Consider the following 20033-nt stretch of genomic DNA (forward strand, 5'->3'; position numbering starts at 1 on the left):
CCATGCAAATACATGAATACTACCTTGAAAAGCCATCCCCTGGTGCATTGACCAAAATGGGGGCTGTGAGGGGGGAATTCATAGATGATAAATTTAAGGGGAGGGGAAGGACCTTTGAACATGCTCCTGTCCAGAAGGTACAAGGATAAGCTTGGTCTGCAATGCCCACCCCCCAATCAGAAAAAAGCAGTTTGGGGAAAGTATGCAAAGGACGGGGGAAGGACAATTGGAGCATGATTAGATTACAACAGATGCTTCCCCCCCCCCCTCAAGACGCACCAGTTTTTAGCTAAGTTGGAGAAAACATCCATATGGCCGCTAGATTCAAGTCTAGGAGCACCTTACAGAATCAAAGCTTCCTTTTCAGCTCTGTCGTAGTGATTAAGAGAGTGGCAGCCTCTAATCTGGAGAACTGGGTTTGTTTGTTTCCCTCCTTCCCCTCTACATGCAGCCAGCTGGGGGACTTCAGTCAGTCGCGGTTCTTAGAGCTCTCTCAGCCCCACTTGCCTCATAGGGGTGTCTGTTGTGGGGAGAGGAAGGGCAGGCAATTGTAAACCTTCAGGTAGTAAAAGCAGGATACAAATAAACAAAGAACTTTGTTCTGCTCCTTCAGACAGTATAGCTGAATCTATGAACACGGTAGACAGAGCCTGGCCATTGTGGCTAATCAGTGAGTTCCCTTATTGCACCCTGTAAGTCCACTGAAGTCAGTGTCTAATTCTGTTTATCTATTGCTATTGCAGGAGTAAGAAGACTGAATTGTCAAGGAAACATCCTCTGTCTTCTAGTGGGCCTTCCAGCAATAACCCTAAACAGTATCTTTCATTAGTAATGGCGGTAGGACTGTACAGGAGAACCTTTGAGAAACTGCGTTTAGTATGAACAGAGCACCATACTGTGAACTAACTAGCTTTGGGGCTGCTTAATGGGCTCAGGAAGGAGTGAAGCTGGCCCTGGCAAGGATCAGACCTCTCTGCTGAGGGGAAGGGATATTTCCACTTCCTCCCCTGCTGAGCTGGGCTAGGGTGTTCTGAGAGCGCCTTCATGTCTCCGTGTTTTTGGCCACTTGATCTGTCGGTGGAAATCTGGCAGCTCAGGGGAAACAGTGACAACCACTCTGTGTCACAGCTGGACAGTTCAGAAACGTTCTCATCGTATGAAGTTTTGAACCCAATAGGAACGGTGGCCATCCCTCTGAGAACTAAACACATATCTTTGTTATCCAGGCCGTGGAAAGAAAACTACCACCAGCTGGAAACCAACTGGACTGTTACTGTTACTGAGAGGCCCTGTTTGCCGACGGCAGGCTGAAAATAACATCCAAACACGGAGGTATGCGACAATATTGGGAAAGCATGAAACACACACCTGTACCCGGCACAGGAAAAACATCCAGTTTACCACGCTGGCAGCTGCATTTTGTGTGCCTTTCCATCTGCTGGGAGCTTGCCCCTCTAGACTTCCTCTTCCTTTCATAACACCTTCTTTGAGTTCAGCTGTTTCCTTTGGGCCAGGGCTTGTTTTATATGCTGGCCGAGCTGCCTCGTTGATTGGAGTCCAGGCTTGAAATCCACTGGCTTTGAAAATGTGCTGTGGGGGGACAGGATCTTGCTTCTGCCAAGCGTTTGAAAGAGAGCCTGGCCTATGCATGTGTGTTTTAATAAACTTATTGGAAACAAATGCTCATCCCCTGTGTGATGGCATCTGGATCCAGAAGAACCATTGATTGCTCACAGCAAATAAAGCAGACGGGTTAAAATTAGACTTCTGCAATCCATGTGGCTGTTCTGTATGATTTTGCTCCTGCCTTTGCTTTGGCGACTGCTAGGAGAGCAGACCTTGGCGGGTCTTTTCAGGACGTTACTCAGATCGATTCCAGGGGGCTTTCGTCCAGGAAAGTGGTCTTACAATTGCTCTGTACACTAGGTAGAGGGACAGCCATGAGCAGTCTCTGCATCATAGCAGCAAAAAAGAGAGAGAAGCTCACACCACGTTAGAGACGTGTGGCTGGATTATTTCCCTGTTTTCTTGGAAGTTAACCCTATAGATTTCCGTGTAAATGGAGGGCCACAGTCCTGTGCACCCTTCCAAGAACATTTGATTAAACAAAGGAGGACTTAAGGAGGACTTTGATAAGGCTTTTGGGAAGTCATGTACTTCCATTATATTTTTATCCCAGCTTTCCTGCAAGGATTTCAGTGGCATACATAGTTCTGCTCTCGCAACAGCCCCACATGGTAGGTTAGGCTGTGTGGCTCAAGCTCTCAGGGGTCACATGATGTCATAGGCACTTGCAAATCTCCTACTGGGAACTGAAATTCTAGGCAGGTGGGAACCCATTTGGATTGGGACGTAGTGCAGGGGGAGAAAGGACTTACATCTTCTCCCTACGCCACTTTCATGACCTGAAGTGCATGGGGAAGGGTTCTATTTGCCTCTTTACTCAACGCGTTCATGGTGGGGCACATGAAGACTTGCCCAATTCTCCCCCAGGACAGTTTCACATGACCCTTCTTCCTACATGCTAGGGTCCTGCTCAGAATCAGGCCCATACTGCTGGAGTACTGGGTTCCCAGAAGGGAATTCACAAACACATGTATGACTGGTTAACCCAGACAAGACCCAAAGATTCTGTATGGGACCTCCTCTTAGTCCAGCCTTTCTCAACCTTATAACCATTGAGCAAGCCCTGAAATATTCTTCTGGCTCTGAGAAACCCTGGAAGTGATGTCAGCAGGCCACACCTCCCTGCCATGATCCCAGAAGTCACATGTCACCAAGTGACATCACCCAGGCATTTCCACCGAATGTAACATCGGGCTCCATCACCCCTGCCACCCCAATGCCAGAAATGGCCCAGTGGACTACTCTGCTGGGCTGGGAACAGGGCTGAGGCAGGCATCTGCTGCTCCATTGCCCCCTGCCACCCCCATCCCCCAAACGCAGTTAAGTTAAAATGATAGTACTGCCTAGACCCAAATTGCTACCATGTGCAACAAGCCTTGGTCAGCAAGGATTTTTATGAATAGGGCCCCTCCCCTTTTCTCTCCCTCTAGGCCCATCATTGCCCATTTGGGGGGGAGGGGTTAAGATAACCATATATGGTCATATCACTCAATATTTTTTATTTTAAAAATATATTAAAATTAATTAACTCCCACCTTATTGGGGGAACCCTTCTGGGCCATCAAGAAACCACAAGGTTTTACAAAACCCCTGCCGAGAAAGCCTGTCCTATTCTGACACCTGTGGGCAGAGTAATTAATACAGGAACAGTGCACAATCTGATTAAAGTGTAAAGGTTTTTTTAGAAACTAACAAACTTGAGAGTAAAATGGAGATACATAGGTAGGGTCTTAACTACGTCTCTAGCTGAGAGAGAGAGATGTTGAACAGTGTGGGGGAGAGGACCGCGCCCAGTACATGTCATATCACCCAGTACATGTTTAACAAATTTAAAAAGTATATTAAACTTAATTAATTCCCACCCATTCAGGAATCCCTGGTTGAGAAAGCCTGCTCTAGTGTAATAAGCTAAATGGCATATAGAGGAGCACAGCTCCAAATTATGAGTTCTGTTTCATTGTTTTGCTATACCTCTTGAGATGTAGGAGAGTTGAATTTGCATTGAAGTGCACTGAAGTGTCTTTGCTTATTTTTTTAATTTGCAAAAGGACTTTAATAACCCTCATTGCAAAAGAACTGCAAAGTCACCACCACAGTTGTTTCCTGAACGGCTGCCGAAGATGGAGTCACCCGTTGGCTACATAGCTCTGCCAAACTCTGATAGAATGTCTGGGGAGGGGGGGGAGTTTTTTCATGGGGAACAAAGTCATTCACACGTTCTGGTGGGCATGAGGTGACTGTTCTTCTTTGGCACGGTGGCAGTGCAATTGTATGCTAATAAATATTTGGGCAAGTGTCCCTAGTGATTTGAGTGGAGCTGATTCCCATGTATCCATGCCTGAAGAGTGAATGGCTAACTTCATCATCATCAACTGACATAAGGGAATTTTACCCCTAAGGAAGGGGCATCCTAAAGGAATGACGTGTTGCAACATCTTCCCCAGCAGTATCGTGCATTCAGAGAGATGAGTTTATAAAACCTCAGATTATAATCACATACATACATAATTTATTACAATCCATGATCTGCTAATTACAAAACAACCATGTGTAATGCCCACTGGATACATAACCAGGCATTCTTTACAGAATTCCTAAAATTAGTGATAAAATTAAATTACTTAAATGCTAAAACAATTCTAAATAATAATAATAATTTCCTTATTGAGCACCCCAGTACACATTGCTACCTTGATGGTAGTCTCATTAAACAGTCAGCGAGAAGAAGAGAAAAATTAAAATCACTGGTTCTACCTAAGCATTTGGAGGCAGTTGAAATGAGATACGTATTCTGAATGTTCCTAGAAATTAGCCAGTGTAGAAGGACATTGTTTCTATCATATAAGACTAACAGAGACAGAGAGATTATATAGAAAAGGTATGTTGGGGAGTGGGGTAGGAGGAAATATGATGCAACAAAAGAGAAAAATACGGTGACACACAGGTAATCAGCAATACCCGCGAGAGGAAAATTACATCAGCCACATTATATTCCTCAGTCCAAAATGCAACAAAGTGAATTAGACCTACAACCAATAAATGTCTTTGTTCAAACCTCCAGGCCCCAGAATATCCCCCCCCCTTTTTTTTTTTTTGATATATATTCCCTCTCATGTAAGGAGTTCATAGTCTGAGGAAGAGTGCTTGCACTTGAAAGCTCATGCCCTGAATAAATCTTTGTTGGTCTTAAAGGTGCTGCTGGACTTGCCAGAAGTTACAAAACTAAACCACAACCTGAGACAATGGGTCTGCCAGGAGAAGGGAAGATACCTTTACGGATTTTAGACAGCAAGTAGAATTGTGGCTCTGTAGCTTCAGTATCCAATAGGAAATCATATGTGGATTTATTAATATATCCCTCCAATAATGCTTCCTCTAAAATGCTAACAATGTTGTTCTTGATCACAGAAGAAGGGTTCCCTGTTTTCCTTTTGTAATGCTGGATGTTGTTTTGCTATCTAAATGTCTCTGCAATACAGTCATGTCTATCGCATATCACAGCTGTCCTCACCCCCCCCCCACTCCACCCTTATCTGCTGGTTTAAAAATAGCTTCCTTGCAAGTGGAAAGCCTTTTTAACATGCCCTGTTCAAGTCTCTTTAAATTACACCTTGAACTTTCAAGTTCTTTAATTTCTTCCTCTACAAGCTCCTGAAGAAAACAATACTCTGGGATTTTTATTCAAAGTAGTCTTGGGTCTCTGAACCTGTTATTGAGACATCAACAACTGAATTCTTATTCTTTGAAAAGATAGCAAGTCTGATCTGTTCAAACATATGCAGTATTTAGACTAATCCTGCATGGAGCAGGAGGTTGGATTAGATGGCCTGTATGGCTTCTTCTAACTCCAGGATTTCAGCCATCAGTCTAAGGAGCATGATGAGGTGTTGGGACAAAAGGAAGACCCTTCCTCAAAACTGATCGTTCTGTATCAAGGACCACGAGTCATTTTCTTTAGGGAAACCAGGCAAGAGACAGAGATTGAGGGAGCCCAGAATGGGAAACAAATAAAAATTTTAAGAACCCACAAGTGGTCAATCTTTCAAACATCTGACCTATAGCTAACAGTTTTGAGGAAAGATTTTCCTTTTGTTCTTTTGGCTGCTTGTCTGATTCACTTCGTTGCATTTTGGATCGAGGAACACAATGTAGCGGATGGTTTTCTTTTGGATTGAGGAATGTAATGCGGCCGATTACCTCCTTGTCTCCATTTTCCCCCTCTTCTGTTGCATCATATTTTTCCCCATCCCTACCCTTTCTATATAACCAGGGGGTAGACTCCTGGAGAACTGACTCTTTTCATGGTGCATCTGAGCACTCCATTAGCATTTGGAGCATTGCGGGCGGGACCAAAGCAATATTGCATCATTTAGTTATTTTCAAGATTATTAACACCTCCTCCCCCATTTGAATATGGAGGTTCTCTCTGCTCCCCATGCCCGACTGAACACTGAGGGATCTATTCTCCAGGAATCTAATCCCCCCTTTAAAGCGAAGAGGCTGCCATTTTAGGCCAAGAAATGGGCCTCAAGCTCACAAAAGCTTGAGCCACTCATTCTCTGGTCTTAGGAGACCTCACTCACTTGGGGGGGCGGGATGCTTGGCTGAAGTTGGATGGGGCTAGTACTCTGCTCTACAACTGGGAATGCATCTGCCATTAATCATTCATCTTGACAATATTATCCTCTCTGCTAAGTTTTCCAATAGGAATTGAACACAAACTTATAAACTTAGAAGTTCAGCTTGTTTTTCTGGCCAGGCTCTTGAATCAGCTCAACATCTTCATGATATTTGTGGTATATTTTTATGATGCTGTTTATTATTAATTTACTGCCAGTTTACTCTCTCCTTATGTATGGAGTCTAGCGATTCCCATTGCACTGCCTGGAGAAATGGGTGTGCACACGGAAGCTCATGTCTCTTGAGTAAAACTTTTTTGGCCATAAAGGTGCCCCTGGACTCCAACTGTGTTCTGCTACTTCAATCCAACAGGGCTCTCCACCAGAATTTGCCAGTCGCTCTGTTCGTCTCCAAAGTGCATCCTGGGATAAATCCCACTGAAATTTGGCCATGAACCCAACAGAAACTGCAGTCGGCTAAGAGCGCAGCTCCTCCTGGGGCGAATATCAGCCCCCTCCGCGTGGTGAAAGCGGAAGCCTCCGCCGCCCGCCCCCTGCTGTTTTCACGAGGCCCGGCCAGGGGGCAGCGAGGAGCAGAGCGGCGCGGGCGGCTGGTCAGTTTCGGCGCGCCTCTTCCGGGCCGTCAAATCCCGTGGAGAGCACAGGGGCTGAGTCGGCGCCCGGCAAGGAGCGTTCGCAGGGCTGGCGGCGGCGGCGAATAGAAATCGGCGCCCCCCCGCCCCAGTTAGCAAAGAGAAAGCGCCCGGGGCTTTGCCGCGGTGCAGGCGAGGAGAGCGGCGAGTCCTTAACCGCCGGTGAGGCGAGCAGTTTGGATTTCAGCTCCTTTTGCACAGAGCAGCCCTTCGCGGCCGGGACCCCGCAGGCTGCCGCCCGGTGTCAACTTCCAATGTGGGGATGGGGAATCCTGTCCTCGGTTTCCAGGGGTGGGGGGTGCGGAATATAGGGAGCAGTCAGCGGTCCCTGCGAGGACGGGATTGGGACCGGCACATTTTCCTCTCTCTCTCTCTCTCTCTCTCTGTGTATGTTGAACCCGTAACAAAGTTCACCAGTTTCCTTTTATCCTCAGCAGGAGCAGCAGTTGGCGATGGGGTCCAGACTCTCTGTGGGTGACTCGGTTCGTGTCGTGATCGTTGGCGGAGGTTTTGGTGGCATTGCGGCTGCCAATCAACTGAAATCTTGGGGGGTCCCTTTTATCCTTGTGGACATGAGAGACGCTTTCCACCATAATGTTGCTGCCCTCCGGGCCTCCGTTGACAGTGGTAATTTCTCTGTTGCTCAGCCCCCTCGGTCACTGGTTTTAGGCTTTGTTAGACTGGGGCTGTCCAGCCAGGATTGGGGGAAGGGGGGGTACAAAATGCCATTGTCCCAATTTGCTTCAGAGGCCTAGGAGACCAAGCAAGGTGCTGCTGGGTGAAGGGAGCAGCCTGGGTCTTCGAAGCAAATCTTTTGTGTGTTTCTAAATGAACTTACAACTGGGCTCCCAGATCCATGTTTGGAGGTCTCTGATTTAGAAGGAAGAGTCTAAAGATGAAGGACAGCTTTGTGATTTAAATGATAGACATGCAGGCAAACAAAGTAAATGCTGGCTTTAAAACACTTTGCAATTGTTTAATCTCTCCATGTGCTGTCTTATTCATTTTTAAAGGGGATTTTTAAAAGCTATAAACAGTTTTCGAGAACTGGGGAGAAGACTTCCGGGGTGAGATCATGGAGGACAGCCAATGACAACTATGTTCAACCTTCTGTAGTTGACACTTGTAGAGCTCCCACTCCCCCGAGCCCAACCCTGGAAGGGAATAGGGACCTTGGCTTGATTGAGTATGATAAGAGCAGTTCCAGATTGCCCTCACCACTCTGAATTGTATCTTAGCCCATAGTCAAGGTCTTTTTTGGAGGCGGACCCCCTTCTGTGTCAAACAGGACCCATGTTATTCTAGAATTCTCCTTGGCCACAGTTCTTTCTCTCCAGTTGCTGCCCAACCTCACCGGAAAGGAATTTGCCCCTCACAGTCTGTATGAACACTATCCTCACACTACTTATTCTTCTCTCTTTCCAAGTAGAGACTTAGAACAGGAGTTTGTGCTGGGTAGTGGTTTCCAGATCTGGCTCCCAAAGGTGGTGGGTAGCAGATGCCTACAGGCAGACGTGGAACATCTAGGATGGACCGTACCATTTCACGGGGCAGGGGGTGGATTCCAGCTTTCAAAGTCCGTTCCCATTTCAAAAGTAGAAGATGGATCAGAAAAGCAAGGGGCAGATTTCAGTTTCTGTTTGCTGGGAGTTCGTTTCAAAGTCCGTTCCCATTTCAAAAGTAGAAGATGGATCAGAAAAGCAAGGGGCAGATTTCAGTTTCTGTTTGCTGGGAGTTCGTTTTAACAAAGTGTTCCAAAAACGTCATTTCTCCACCTGCAGTCTAAGGTGGTCTATTCTGCCCCCTGAGTTCTCTTCCACCTCATTCTCTGTTATGTGTGTGAACCTCAGATGAGAGAAGGAGAGAAATGGAGATAGCAAGATGAGAGAATTCCCCTCCCAGTTGAATTGTGCCTACAGTCCGGCTCCCCCTCCTGTGTATGTTGACATGCTCTTTGCTCTGCCGGGCAGTGGCAGGAGCAAGGGGTGGGGGTGGGCGGAGCCTATGAGCAAACAAAGGGAGGCCTCTCCCTGCCACCCTCCTCCTGTGATGGCGTTGCTAGGCAATGGCTTCATGTGCTTACTGCCTGGGGCAGGAGCAGAAGGGAAGGAGGGGAGAAAGCTGAGAGGGAATAGCAGTTTTGGGAGCAGGGATGCAGCTAGCGTTGCCAGAAAGCCACAAGAGAGAAGGTGCCTCGGCTGTTAAACCCCAGCCATCTTCTCAAAGGGGCAATCTGATCCATTTTGTCATGAACCAAGAACCGCTAAGAAATTCAAGCAGATAAATGGCACCTTCTCCCTTCTTCCACTGCAGCACTCACTCTTTTCAGTTCAAGTGTGCCTTTGTGAGCCGGAATGATGGGTTGGTGTTAGAACTAGAATTTGCACATGTATGCAGTCCTTGACATGTAACTTCCGGTATTCTTCCCCAGTAGGTACCATTAATTTTTTTTTTTGCAGGGTTTGCGCCAAAAACCTTCATCTCCTATTCAGTGACATTTGGGGACAGTTTCAGGCAAGGCAAAGTGGTTGGCATAGACTTGGAAAAACAACACGTACTGCTGCATGATGGTGAAGTGAGTTTGTGGTAATGTGTGAGTCCTCTTTGCTTTGGGAGAGCAACTGCAGTCCTAAGCAGCATTGTTCCTTCCTTCCTTCCTTCCTTCCTTCCTTCCTTCCTTCCTTCCTTCCTTCCTTCCTTCCTTCCTTCCTTCCTTCCCTCCCTCCCTCCCTCCCTCCCTCCCTCCCTCTGCCGACAGGTCTGGTATAATATCAGTCAATCCCAACTAGCAAGAAAAGGAAGAAAGAATTCAAGCCAGAGAGGGCAGGCTATATGACAACAGAGGTCTTGTCACAGGCTGCCCAAACTCTTATAGAACCAACAAACAAGGAATTTAGATTTTAAAAAAAGACTATTTCCTGGGACAGAATCCCATTTGATTTAATCACTAAAGTATCTAACATTTAGTAATTAAAATACTAAAAAAATAGTATCTAGAGTATCTTGGGGAAGCTTGTTTTGCTGGTATATACCATGGACCTTCAAATCAAACCTTCACCGATTCTGTGATACCTAACCCACAACCGCAATATCTGTCTGAAAACAATATACCTAAGATATGACCATACGGTACAATGTTCAGTGTTTCTATTATAGCCTGATTCCTTGAACTGGAGAAATTATTTTGCTTCATGAATATAATAAGCTATTATCTTTAGAGAATATTGTATTAAGTTTCAGATGTAATCTGGGCTCTAGATTTACTGGAATGCCAGCCAAATTCCAGTTTAGAATGATACCAGCTGCATATTTTGGGATCCTGCAGATTTGATGTAAAAATTGTATTAGCAGCCAATCTTTAGTCTTGTTTATCTTATGAACCCAGATTGCTGCTCCCTATAAGACAGCACTTTAGCATTGAAAGCTCTGATCACTGCAGGAAAATATTATCAACCTTTCCTGTAGAAAACAGGCTTTATTGCTGAGAGTTATACTAAGTCTGATGAAGTCAATAAAAAGGTACACTTTGACTGATTTCATTGCAAGCCTCAGAATCCTTTTCTTAAATATTCCCTTTAGGAACTCTCCTTTTCTCACCTTATCCTTGCCACAGGGAGTGACGGACCTTTCCCTGGGAAATTTAACCATATTGTTGACCAGCAATCAGCCATTCAGACCTATGAGGACATGGTCAAGGAGGTAAATCCCTTTGCTTATGCTTTTGTATCATGAATGTGGTTGTAGATAGGTCCAATAATTTGATGAGTTAAAATGCTTATTGTGGGAATCATGTGGTTGGAATTCCTCAGAGGGTTCCAACTGCCTCAGTCAAGAACTGAAAGGGTGGCCTCTAATGAGATGGCTCCCAGCTGTGAAAATGGAAGATGGCGATGGTATTTGTGTAGTTTTGGAGCACACCTCCAGGCAGGTAATAAAGCATAAACATAAACAACGGGAAAGAAAGAAGACCAGCATGAAAAATACAGTGATCCTGTTCAACCCTCCCCCCGTACTCTTGCTTCACATCGGGCCGCAAAATTGAGTAACATTTAAAATACTGGCAGATACTTACAAAAAAGGAAACCAGGGTGTGTTAAGCAACTGGCCCTAGAGCTCACAGGATGACTTTAGAAGAGTTACTCTTTCTCAGCCTAAGACATCTCACAGGATTGCTTGAGGTAAGATGGAACATGAGGGCACCATGTATGCCATTCTGAACTCTTTAGAAGAAATGTAATAGATACCCAGGCCTTGAAAACACTTGAATTGCAGTTATAATGCCTGCATGAGAGTCTTTATCCCCCCCAGAAGGATGTCTTTGTGTTATCAAATATAGTATAGAACAGGGGTAGTCAAACTGCGGCCCTCCAGATGTCCATGGACTACAATTCCCAAGAGCCCCCTGCCAGCGTTTGCTGGCAGGGGGCTCATCGGAATTGTAGTCCATGGACATCTGGAGGGCTGCAGTTTGATTACCCCTGGTATAGAAGGTCTACTGGCTGGTCCAAACACCTTGAGAATTGACTTTCTTTAGGTGTCTGTCCTCAGTTAAGGGGCAGGGTGGGTTACTGCCTTGTGACACGTTTAGTAGAGAAGCTAGTTCCCCTCAGGCTTTGAGAGATTGTGAAGGTTGGGCTGCTGAAGACGGACGTTCTTTGGCCTCTGAAAGGAAGGCCCAGGCCTCACTGCCGTGATTCTAATCTTGGTTTCTCTCTTCAATTGTGAAAGGTTCAGAAAGCTCCTCGCGTAGTGGTTGTGGGTGGCGGTGCTGCTGGTGTTGAGATGGCAGCAGAGATTAAGACGGAATATCCTGCCAAAGAGGTACAAGGTTCAGTCTACTTACCTGTTTGTTGTTGTTCTCCTTAAATTCACGCTTGTTCCCCAAGGAGGAACTAAGATGGCTGTATTTTTAGGAGCGTGTACACTACAGAGATGCTCTAGACTAGCGTAACTGTCATAGCTTCTCTCCAAGAATCCTGGGAATATTCATTAGATTGGGATTCTGTTAGCTCCCCTCACCAAAGAGTAGTCTGCTGGGAAGGGATAATTGCAGCTGAGAGTGTACATCCAACCTTTTGTTCTCATAACCTCCGTTTCCCCCCCATGCAACCAGCTGGGTGACCTTGGGCTCGCCACGGCACTGATAAAACTGTTCTGACCGGGCAGTGATATCAGGGCTCTCTCAGCCTCACCCACCCCACAGGGTGTCTGTTGTGGGGGGAGGAATGGGAAGGCGACTGTAAGCCGCTTTGAGCCTCCTTCGGGTAGGGAAAAGCGGCATATAAGAACCAACTCTTCTTCTTCTTCTTCTTCTTCAGTGGTTAATCGTAAAGCGTGAATAGCTCATGGTTTCCCTCCGTACATTTGCCTATAAGTATATGATGCCACAGCTTTGCTGGAAGTCTTTTTTTTTGTGGGGGGGGGGGGTCTTAATAATAGATTTCTGGGGGATAGCTGGATAATGTCTCCAGAGAAACTGATTTAACTTAATGCGCTGATGGAGTCAGCATGAATCTGAAAAGTTTCATAATTTGTGAGCTTTGAAATGTACATGTCCCTGTGTTGTAATAAACGCAGAGCTATTTTGATTAAAAGCTGCTAATATGGATGTCATCAGATCTCAGAAGCTAAGCAGGGTCAGGATTTGGATGGGAGACCTCCAAGGAATACAGAGGCAGGCAGTGGCAAGCCAAGCCACCTCTGAACATCTCTTGCCTTGGAAACCCTATGGAGTCACCGTAAATCAGTTGTGACTTAAAGGCACTTCACAAACACAACATGGAAGGTCTTAAACTGATGCTTTTCCACAAGATGAACCTATTTTGCTTGGTGTTTGTGCTTTCAGGTCACACTTATTCATTCAAAAATTGCATTGGCGGATGTAGAACTCCTCCCTAGCGTGCGGCAGAAAGTGAAGGAGATTCTTATCCAGATGGGAGTACATATCTTGTTCAGTAGGTACATAACTGTTTTTTTTATGTATACGCAGTATTTAATTGGGTATCTTGAGCTCTTGCCTAGCTGAAGGGAACTTTTCCAGGGCATTTTCCCTGTATGTATATTTTATTTTATGTTCTTTATATAGCTTGCCATTCTTACTGAGTCTCACTATATACCAGCATGGTGAAGTGGTTAAGAGCAGCAGACTCTATTCTGGAGAACCAGGTTTGATTCCCCACCCCTACACATGGAGCCTCCTGGATGACCTCTCTGAGACCCACCTACCTCACAAGGCACCAGTTGTGGGGAGAGGAAGTGAAAGGCGATTGTAAGCCACTTTGAGTTGCCTTAAAATAAAAAGCAAGAAATAAAAAAACTTCATTATCTTCTTCAATCAGTTGCAAGCAATACCTACAGTAATCAGAGCAGTGGACTACTACCCTGCCATGTTATAAAGGTCCCCTTCTGGACGGCTCCATGCTACCATATTTTGTACCTTTTCCAAAATGCTCTCTTGAAGATTATGGTTTTCCACATTCTGTGGAATGATGCAAGTATAGGAGACTTCCTGTCCTCCCCAGGCTGTCCCACAAGATGGGACAAAGAATGCATGTGAACAGGAAGCTGCCAATCTTACCCATTTGCAGGGTGGCACTGTGAGAAGAAGAAGAAGAAGAAGAGTTGGTTCTTATATGCCGCTTTTCCCTACCCGAAGGAGGCTCAAAGCGGCTTACAGTCACCTTCCTATTCCTCTCCCCACAACAGTCACCCTGTGAGGCGGGTGAGGCTGAGAGAGCCCTGATATCACTGCTCGGTCAGAACAGTTTTATCAGTGCCGTGGCGAGCCCAAGGTCACCCAGCTGGCTGCATGTGGGGGAGGGCAGAATCGAACCTGGCATGCCAGATTAGAAGTCCGCATTCCTAACCACTACAACAAACCACTACACCGCTACACCAAGAAGGCTTTGCTTGGGTGCACGAAGCTATCACAGCAGAGTATAGTGCAGCCTATCTCAATTTTTTTACCATTGAGAAACTTTTGAAACATTCTCCAGGCTTTGAGAAATCCCAGAAGTGGAACAATTGTGCTGAATAGGGTTGGGAAGCATAGCTATGTACATGCTCATCTGGGGCCCCTCCCCTTCCACCCCCTCCTGGCCCATCATTGGCCATCTGGGGAAGGAAAAACTGGTCAACATGACCTTATAGGGTCATATCACCTGATATATAACACTTTAAAAAAATATATAAAAATTAACTCCCACCCATTCTGGAAACCCTTCCAGGGCTGTCAAGAAACCTCAGGGTTTCACGAAACCCTGGTTGAGAAAACTTGGTATAGTGGGAATAATGGTTCTACAGGTATGTGGGTCATTAAGAGCTTGGAGTGAGCAGTAGAACCTTGAAATTGGCAACCAATGGCGTGTCAGTAGAATCGGGTATGACATACATGTTCTGTTTATTGCCTCATAGTAATAAGGTTGCAGCATTCTGTACCAACGGATGTTTCTGAGTTGTCTTCAAGCACAGAGCCACATAGATGGCTTTACAATGGTCTCACTTTGAGGTAACCATACCATGAATCCACATGGCCAGATCAGCCAAGCCAAGGTAGGGGTCCATTTTCTGGGCTAAATGAAGCTGGTAGGCGGCCTTTTCTGCAGGGGCATTGACTTGCTTCTCCAGTAATAATGTTTAACCTGTAAGCTTGTCGGCCAGATCCCATCAAAGGTGCTTCCAAGGGATGCTTCAAATTAGATTGGCTGCCCCATCCTAAGCAAAGTTACACCCTTCTAAGCCAAGTCCTTAGGACTTCCAAGTCCTTAGTATCACTCTATATAGGTTTTATCTCCTTAAATGAGATGCTGCCCTTTGTCATAAACTGGGAGCTGCCCTCTAAACCTTCCCCTCCCTTTGTCCTTTCACTCACTTTACATGGCCTTCCATGGAGACACACATCTCTGCTAGTCCCCCCTGTAGATTCAGATGCTTCCACATCCATGATGCTGGACAAGCTGGCCATCTGTGATAGGGAAAGCGCTCTTCAGATTACGCTTCCTTCACTTCCTTTGACTACAATCTGAATGTGAACCGAATCTACTTAAATCAATGCAAGTTTACTTCTTTTGCAAAATACTTCTTGGGGGATTTAGTTACTGCACTCTGTATCATGCTTCTATGACTGGGCAAACTGCTATATTAACCCAATATCCAAATACTTAGCTAGCACCTGCAGAGTCTCTATTAGGACTGTTTACACTTGATATAACTTTCATTGCTAGTCTCGATAAAAGACATTTGAATGAGGCTTTGCTGGCCTGTATTTTAATCTGATGTGCAGAACAATGTATCTGCATTTCTTTTAGGCTGAGATATAGACATACAGCAGGTGTAATTTTTCTGTATGCTGAAATGTTAACAGTTCTATTGGGAGGTGCCTTCTGTGGCAGACGTTAGATGTAATGGGAAGATTAATTCATCCTGCTGTTCTCTGCTTTTCCAGGTGCTTAGTGAACAGAGTGTATTTATTTTGACAGAAAGTTTTTTCAAGAGCTGCGTGCTGTGCATAGCCCTGCCCTTGGTGCCAGTAAACTCCGCCCAACTGCACTCTATTTTCTGAACTTTAGTTGCATCTGATCACAAAGATATTTTCAAAACATCCCATTTAATTTGGATGATTGGTAATGATCACTCTTCATTGCTGAGATACTAAAGTCCTAAACAGACTAGGAGCTCTCATGGCCCATTGAAACCAGTGGGCTTAGAAGGTCTCCTGTGGTGTTTAAAACAATATTTCTTCAAACAGTGAGACTCTGTGGGTAGCCTTTGGCATAGTGTCTTAAAATACGAGAGCCGTGGTAACATCCTGGTTTCAGAGGTTCCATGAGGTGTGAGGCTTGGTTTTGTTTGTCTGTAACAGGTGAGAGAGTTTCCAATCTGGATATGCTGACTTTAAACCAATTCAAGGAGGATATGACAGTGAAGACTGACAAAGGCTCAGAGGTTGCTACCGACATGGTAATTCTCTGCACTGGAATAAAGGTCAATTCATCAGCATACAGCAGTGCATTCTGTAAGTTATTTTCCCACCCTGCCTCTCCAGCATTTTATGTGCATCCCACATGCCACTATCTGGCTTTTGTCAGTTTCAAGTAATATAATTACCTTTTCCACAAATTAAGCATAGAAGACTATCTTAAATAACAGAAAACAATGGCATTGCTTTGTGTGTGTGTGGGGGGGAGGGTTGTGGCATTCCCACTACATTTGCTATTAATTGTTGGTCAGTTCATTGAACTTCAGTTATTCTTTTTTCCTTTTTAGCTGACAAGCTGGCAAATGATGGTGCTTTGAAGGTGAACGAACACCTCCAAGTGGAAGGGTTTGAGAACATCTATGCCATTGGCGACTGTGCTCATGTCAAGGAGCCAAAGATGGCATACCATGCTGGGCTTCATGCCAACGTTGCTGTGACCAACATCATCAACAGCCTGACACAAAAACCTCTGAAAACCTACAAGCCAGGTAAAAAGATCTGCAAAGGCATGCGACAAACCTCTGATTTTTTAAAAATAGGTACAAATAAAGGGCATGATTTTGATCTAGCCATGTGTGTTCGGCTGTCCAAGTTGGAATAGGGCCAATCAGGGTGCAGCCAGCAAAGATGGCTGCACTTTGATTGGCTCTGCCTCTGCAGCTCCATCCCTGGACTCTAGCCTCTTTGCTCTCAGACATGCCTTAGTGCCTGGAGCCAGCAGTAGGTAAGGGGAGAGGGCCCTCGGCAAAGGGTCATGGTGGAGGGCTTGCTAACGAGGGCCTCTTGGCCTGCTAAGCAAGGCCTACTAACAAGGGCCTGCTGACTGCCTAAGGAGCTCTGTCCTGGGCCTGCTAACGACCTGGCCAGCCCCTGACTGCCCCCACTTGATCCGGCTGTGAGCTGTGGCCCAAAGCCACCTTAAGCTGCTTGGCCGGAGCCCAGGGGAGGGGGCCCTTTCAAGGCCCGTTCTTAGGAACGGGCTTTGAAGCTAGTATAAGCATAGAATGAAATTAATATCTTGATTTTTTTATCCGAGCCTGATCGTAGACCTACAATTTTTTTTGTCAGTAATCTTTGTGTCTCCCATTTAGGTTCACTTACCTTCCTGCTTTCAATGGGGAAGAATGCTGGAGTGGGTCAAATTTATGGCTACTATGTTGGATGTTTCATAGTGACTGTCCTCAAAAGCAGGGATCTTTTAGTCTCCAAGAGTTGGAAGGAGATGGGACAAAGAATGCCTTGCTAAGCGATAAAGGATGTGGTGTTGTTGAGAGAAAATGAGAGGTGAACAAATAGTGCCAAAAGAAATATATTCTTGAAGACTCAACATAGCATTGTTTTTGAAAAAAGGAAATGCATTTTGTGCTTTGATAGATCATTCTCATTTGTTAAATTGGGCTGTGTGTGTTTTCCTAGAGGCTCTGGGATTTATTTTTATCATATAGTTCATGGACCAATATGCATTTTATAAGAAGTTGACTGAATTTTTTTTAAGTAATTTAAAAGCTGTAGCAAGCCGCATGTTAAGTAGGAATGATGTTCATCCGACATGGTGTGTATATGTATTATTTTATGACACATTTGTCCAGTATTCCCTGTTTTCTGTGTTGGCCTGTTCTCAACTGCAATAGTTTGCTCCATGATATAATATCGTTGTATAATTAGCTTTTCCTACTCCCAAAACATGCTGATATCTATAATGTTTGAAACCATCAGTTCTTAGAAAATGGTCTTATTCTTTGTTTCTGTGATGTCAAGAACTTGTAACTGTTAATTACTTTCTTTTTAGGAGAAAGTTATTAATGGTAATATTGTAAACCTTGCAGTAAGAGATTATATTTCCCATTTGTTGAAAAACAAAAAATAAATCATCTTTAAACCCCAGCCACGGCGCGGCGTGCCGCGGACTTAATAATTGACTAAGGGCTGTGTGGGAGGAGTTAGGGCGGGCCCTGTCCGGGATAAAAACTTGGAGGGGCCAATCAGGAGCCGCGAAGTGGCTCCTGATTGGCCCCTCTGAGTGTCCATCTCGCTCCAAGCAGCCAACGGGCTCCCCGTTGCCTGCTTTGCCCGGCCACGAAATCACCACATCGACTGACTGGCAGCCGATGCGGTAAGTCCTCTGCGGGGCCGTGCTGCCTTCTCCCGGCTGCTGGAGTGGCCTCGAAGATGCGGTGAGGCCACTCCACCAGCCGGGAGAAGCCTCCTGAGAGCTGCCTGGGGGGGGGGGGGCTGCACTGCCTTCTCCCGGCCGCTGGAGCGGCCGGGAGAGGGCTCCAGAGACACGTGGCCAGGCTGCTCCAGCGGCCAGGAAAAGGCTCCGGAGAGCTGCGGGGGGGGGGGGGGGCTGTGCCACCTTCTTCCGGCCGCCCTAGCGCACATTTTATTCACCTTTAAAATGGGCTTTATTCCTAGTTATGAAATATTCCCAGAAATATTTAGGTAGGACATTCTAGTTAGTTCTTTGCTATTTTAAGAAGCTCTATGGGCACAGATCAGTAAGAAAAGGGCATCATAAGAAGATGGCTCTTGTTCAACCTTTGTCATTGTTCTGTAAATAGCTAAAAGAATAATGCCATACTTCTAAGTACAATTGCCTGGAAGCACCCATTGCACTTTAGCCTAAAATGGCAAATACAAAGTGGTGGGATAAAAATCCAGGAAATAAATAGATAAATAATAAAATAATGGAAACAATAGTGATGAACTGACGATTCTCACTACACTTTCATTGCCCCCTCCACTTCCAAACCATATTTAATGTACTTACTAGTCCTTTGTACATCTAGTAATTAAGATCTTGTTGTTAGAGTTACCAAAGAAAGCTGGTACCATAGCATCTTGGTTGTGATGGAAATGAAATTACCTTAGGAAAAAAAATTCTGAGCTAGCTCTCAAGACTGTCCCGATGAAATTTCAGAAAAGCAGGATTTTATCTAAATGCTCTTAGTTCACCAACACTGTGGAAGTAAGTGCTATCAAAATACTGTCTTGAGCATAAGAAGTAGCTAAAGTTTCAAATGTTTTCAGCACCACTTGATAACAGAAGAGCTAAACTCCACTGAAGGACAAGGTGTTTCACTGGATGGATGGGGGGGGGGAGGGAGATGGGGACATATTAAACTTTCCAATGATTTAGATTTCTTTTGAGTGAAAACGGACTTTCCTTTAAAGGATTTGTACAATGCGACTGTAGCTGCCAGGTGGAACTTGATAAAGGTTTCCTCGCTTCTATTATTATCTTTTGGATGGATTCAAAAAGATTCCTATGCAGCAGACTGCTGGCCTATCTCAGCACATCTGCATCTGGGAACTGACAGCATCAGTGTGGTGAACCAGCTCTTCCTGGACCATTGTGGGACTGAGAACACAACGGGCGTCTTCCTTCCACATCTTGAAATAGCAGCAATGGCTGCAGTGGGGGTGGGGGGAGAATAACTGCTGCTGGGGAACTTTAGGGGAAATGCCATGTGAGAGAAATGATGAAAATAAAGCAGAAAACATTGCACATTAGCAATGTTGAGCAGCAATACTTTGGTCTGCAAAGAATAGGGCACAGGCAACACAAAATGTATTTCTGGCTAAAATTCTAAGCACAGAACCCACAGAACTCAGTGAGACTGATGTGAGAGAAAAGTGCTTAAGATTAGTTGAATTTGTAAAAAAAAATCATGGGATGGAATGATAATTCATCACAACAGAAGCCTGGATGCTCATGGACTTGTACTGCTCTAGTACGTTCAAGAAGAAAGCTCATTTTATGCCCTTATGCTTGTATAAAGAGGAGAGCAGGAAAGCATCAATTATGTCTTCCTTCATTCCTTATAGGCGGCTGTGAAAACACAGCCCTTTGTCTAGGAGTGGGTTATGCTTTCCAAATAGTAGAAGAATGTCCATCACAGTGGTCTGCCATATTACAATTACAAAACCTTTTCTTGAACTGTGCCTCAGAGGGCTGAACACCCCTGCTGCTTTCTCAGCCTGTTTCTGTACATCTGAGTGTCTTCCAATGGCCAATGACAACGTCAGAGTTGAATTTGACACCACTAAGTGGAGGCATTTTTGGGTCCCCAGTGACTTCTCTCTGCTCTACACTTTACATCTGAAGTAAGTTATATTTGGAAATGTATGTTAGTGAAATAAAGGTGAAGTTTACAG

At 45.2% G+C, this 20033-nt stretch overlaps 2 protein-coding genes across 5 annotated transcripts in view; both read left to right on the forward strand.

The window, feature by feature from the left end:
- Positions 1 to 1727, forward strand: part of CHST3 (carbohydrate sulfotransferase 3) — a 68967-nt gene extending 67240 nt beyond the window's left edge. For both annotated transcript variants that reach the window (XR_013233709.1, XR_013233710.1), the window contains exon 5: positions 744 to 1727. The gene's annotated coding sequence lies outside the window, so the exon portion shown is untranslated. The remainder of the gene's footprint in view (positions 1 to 743) is intronic.
- A 5108-nt stretch (positions 1728 to 6835) lies between these two features.
- On the forward strand, positions 6836 to 17759 carry AIFM2 (AIF family member 2). Of its 3 annotated transcripts, none has more exons than XM_077350536.1 (9): positions 6837 to 7060; positions 7333 to 7525; positions 9358 to 9473; positions 10478 to 10597; positions 11627 to 11719; positions 12744 to 12852; positions 15759 to 15911; positions 16163 to 16363; positions 16967 to 17759. In XM_077350536.1, the coding sequence occupies exons 2-9, from the start codon at positions 7351 to 7353 to the stop codon at positions 17119 to 17121; spliced, it is 1122 nt and encodes a 373-aa protein (XP_077206651.1). In that variant the 5' UTR covers positions 6837 to 7060; positions 7333 to 7350; the 3' UTR covers positions 17122 to 17759. The 3 variants fall into 3 exon arrangements, with proteins under 3 accessions (XP_077206653.1, XP_077206651.1, XP_077206652.1); XM_077350537.1 differs by having other exon boundaries at positions 7336 to 7525; XM_077350538.1 differs by lacking the exon at positions 11627 to 11719 and having other exon boundaries at positions 6836 to 7060.
- The last annotated feature ends 2274 nt before the right edge of the window (positions 17760 to 20033 follow it).

The sequence above is a fragment of the Paroedura picta genome, chromosome 8 (assembly GCF_049243985.1).
Source record: "Paroedura picta isolate Pp20150507F chromosome 8, Ppicta_v3.0, whole genome shotgun sequence".
Taxonomy (NCBI): domain Eukaryota; kingdom Metazoa; phylum Chordata; class Lepidosauria; order Squamata; family Gekkonidae; genus Paroedura; species Paroedura picta.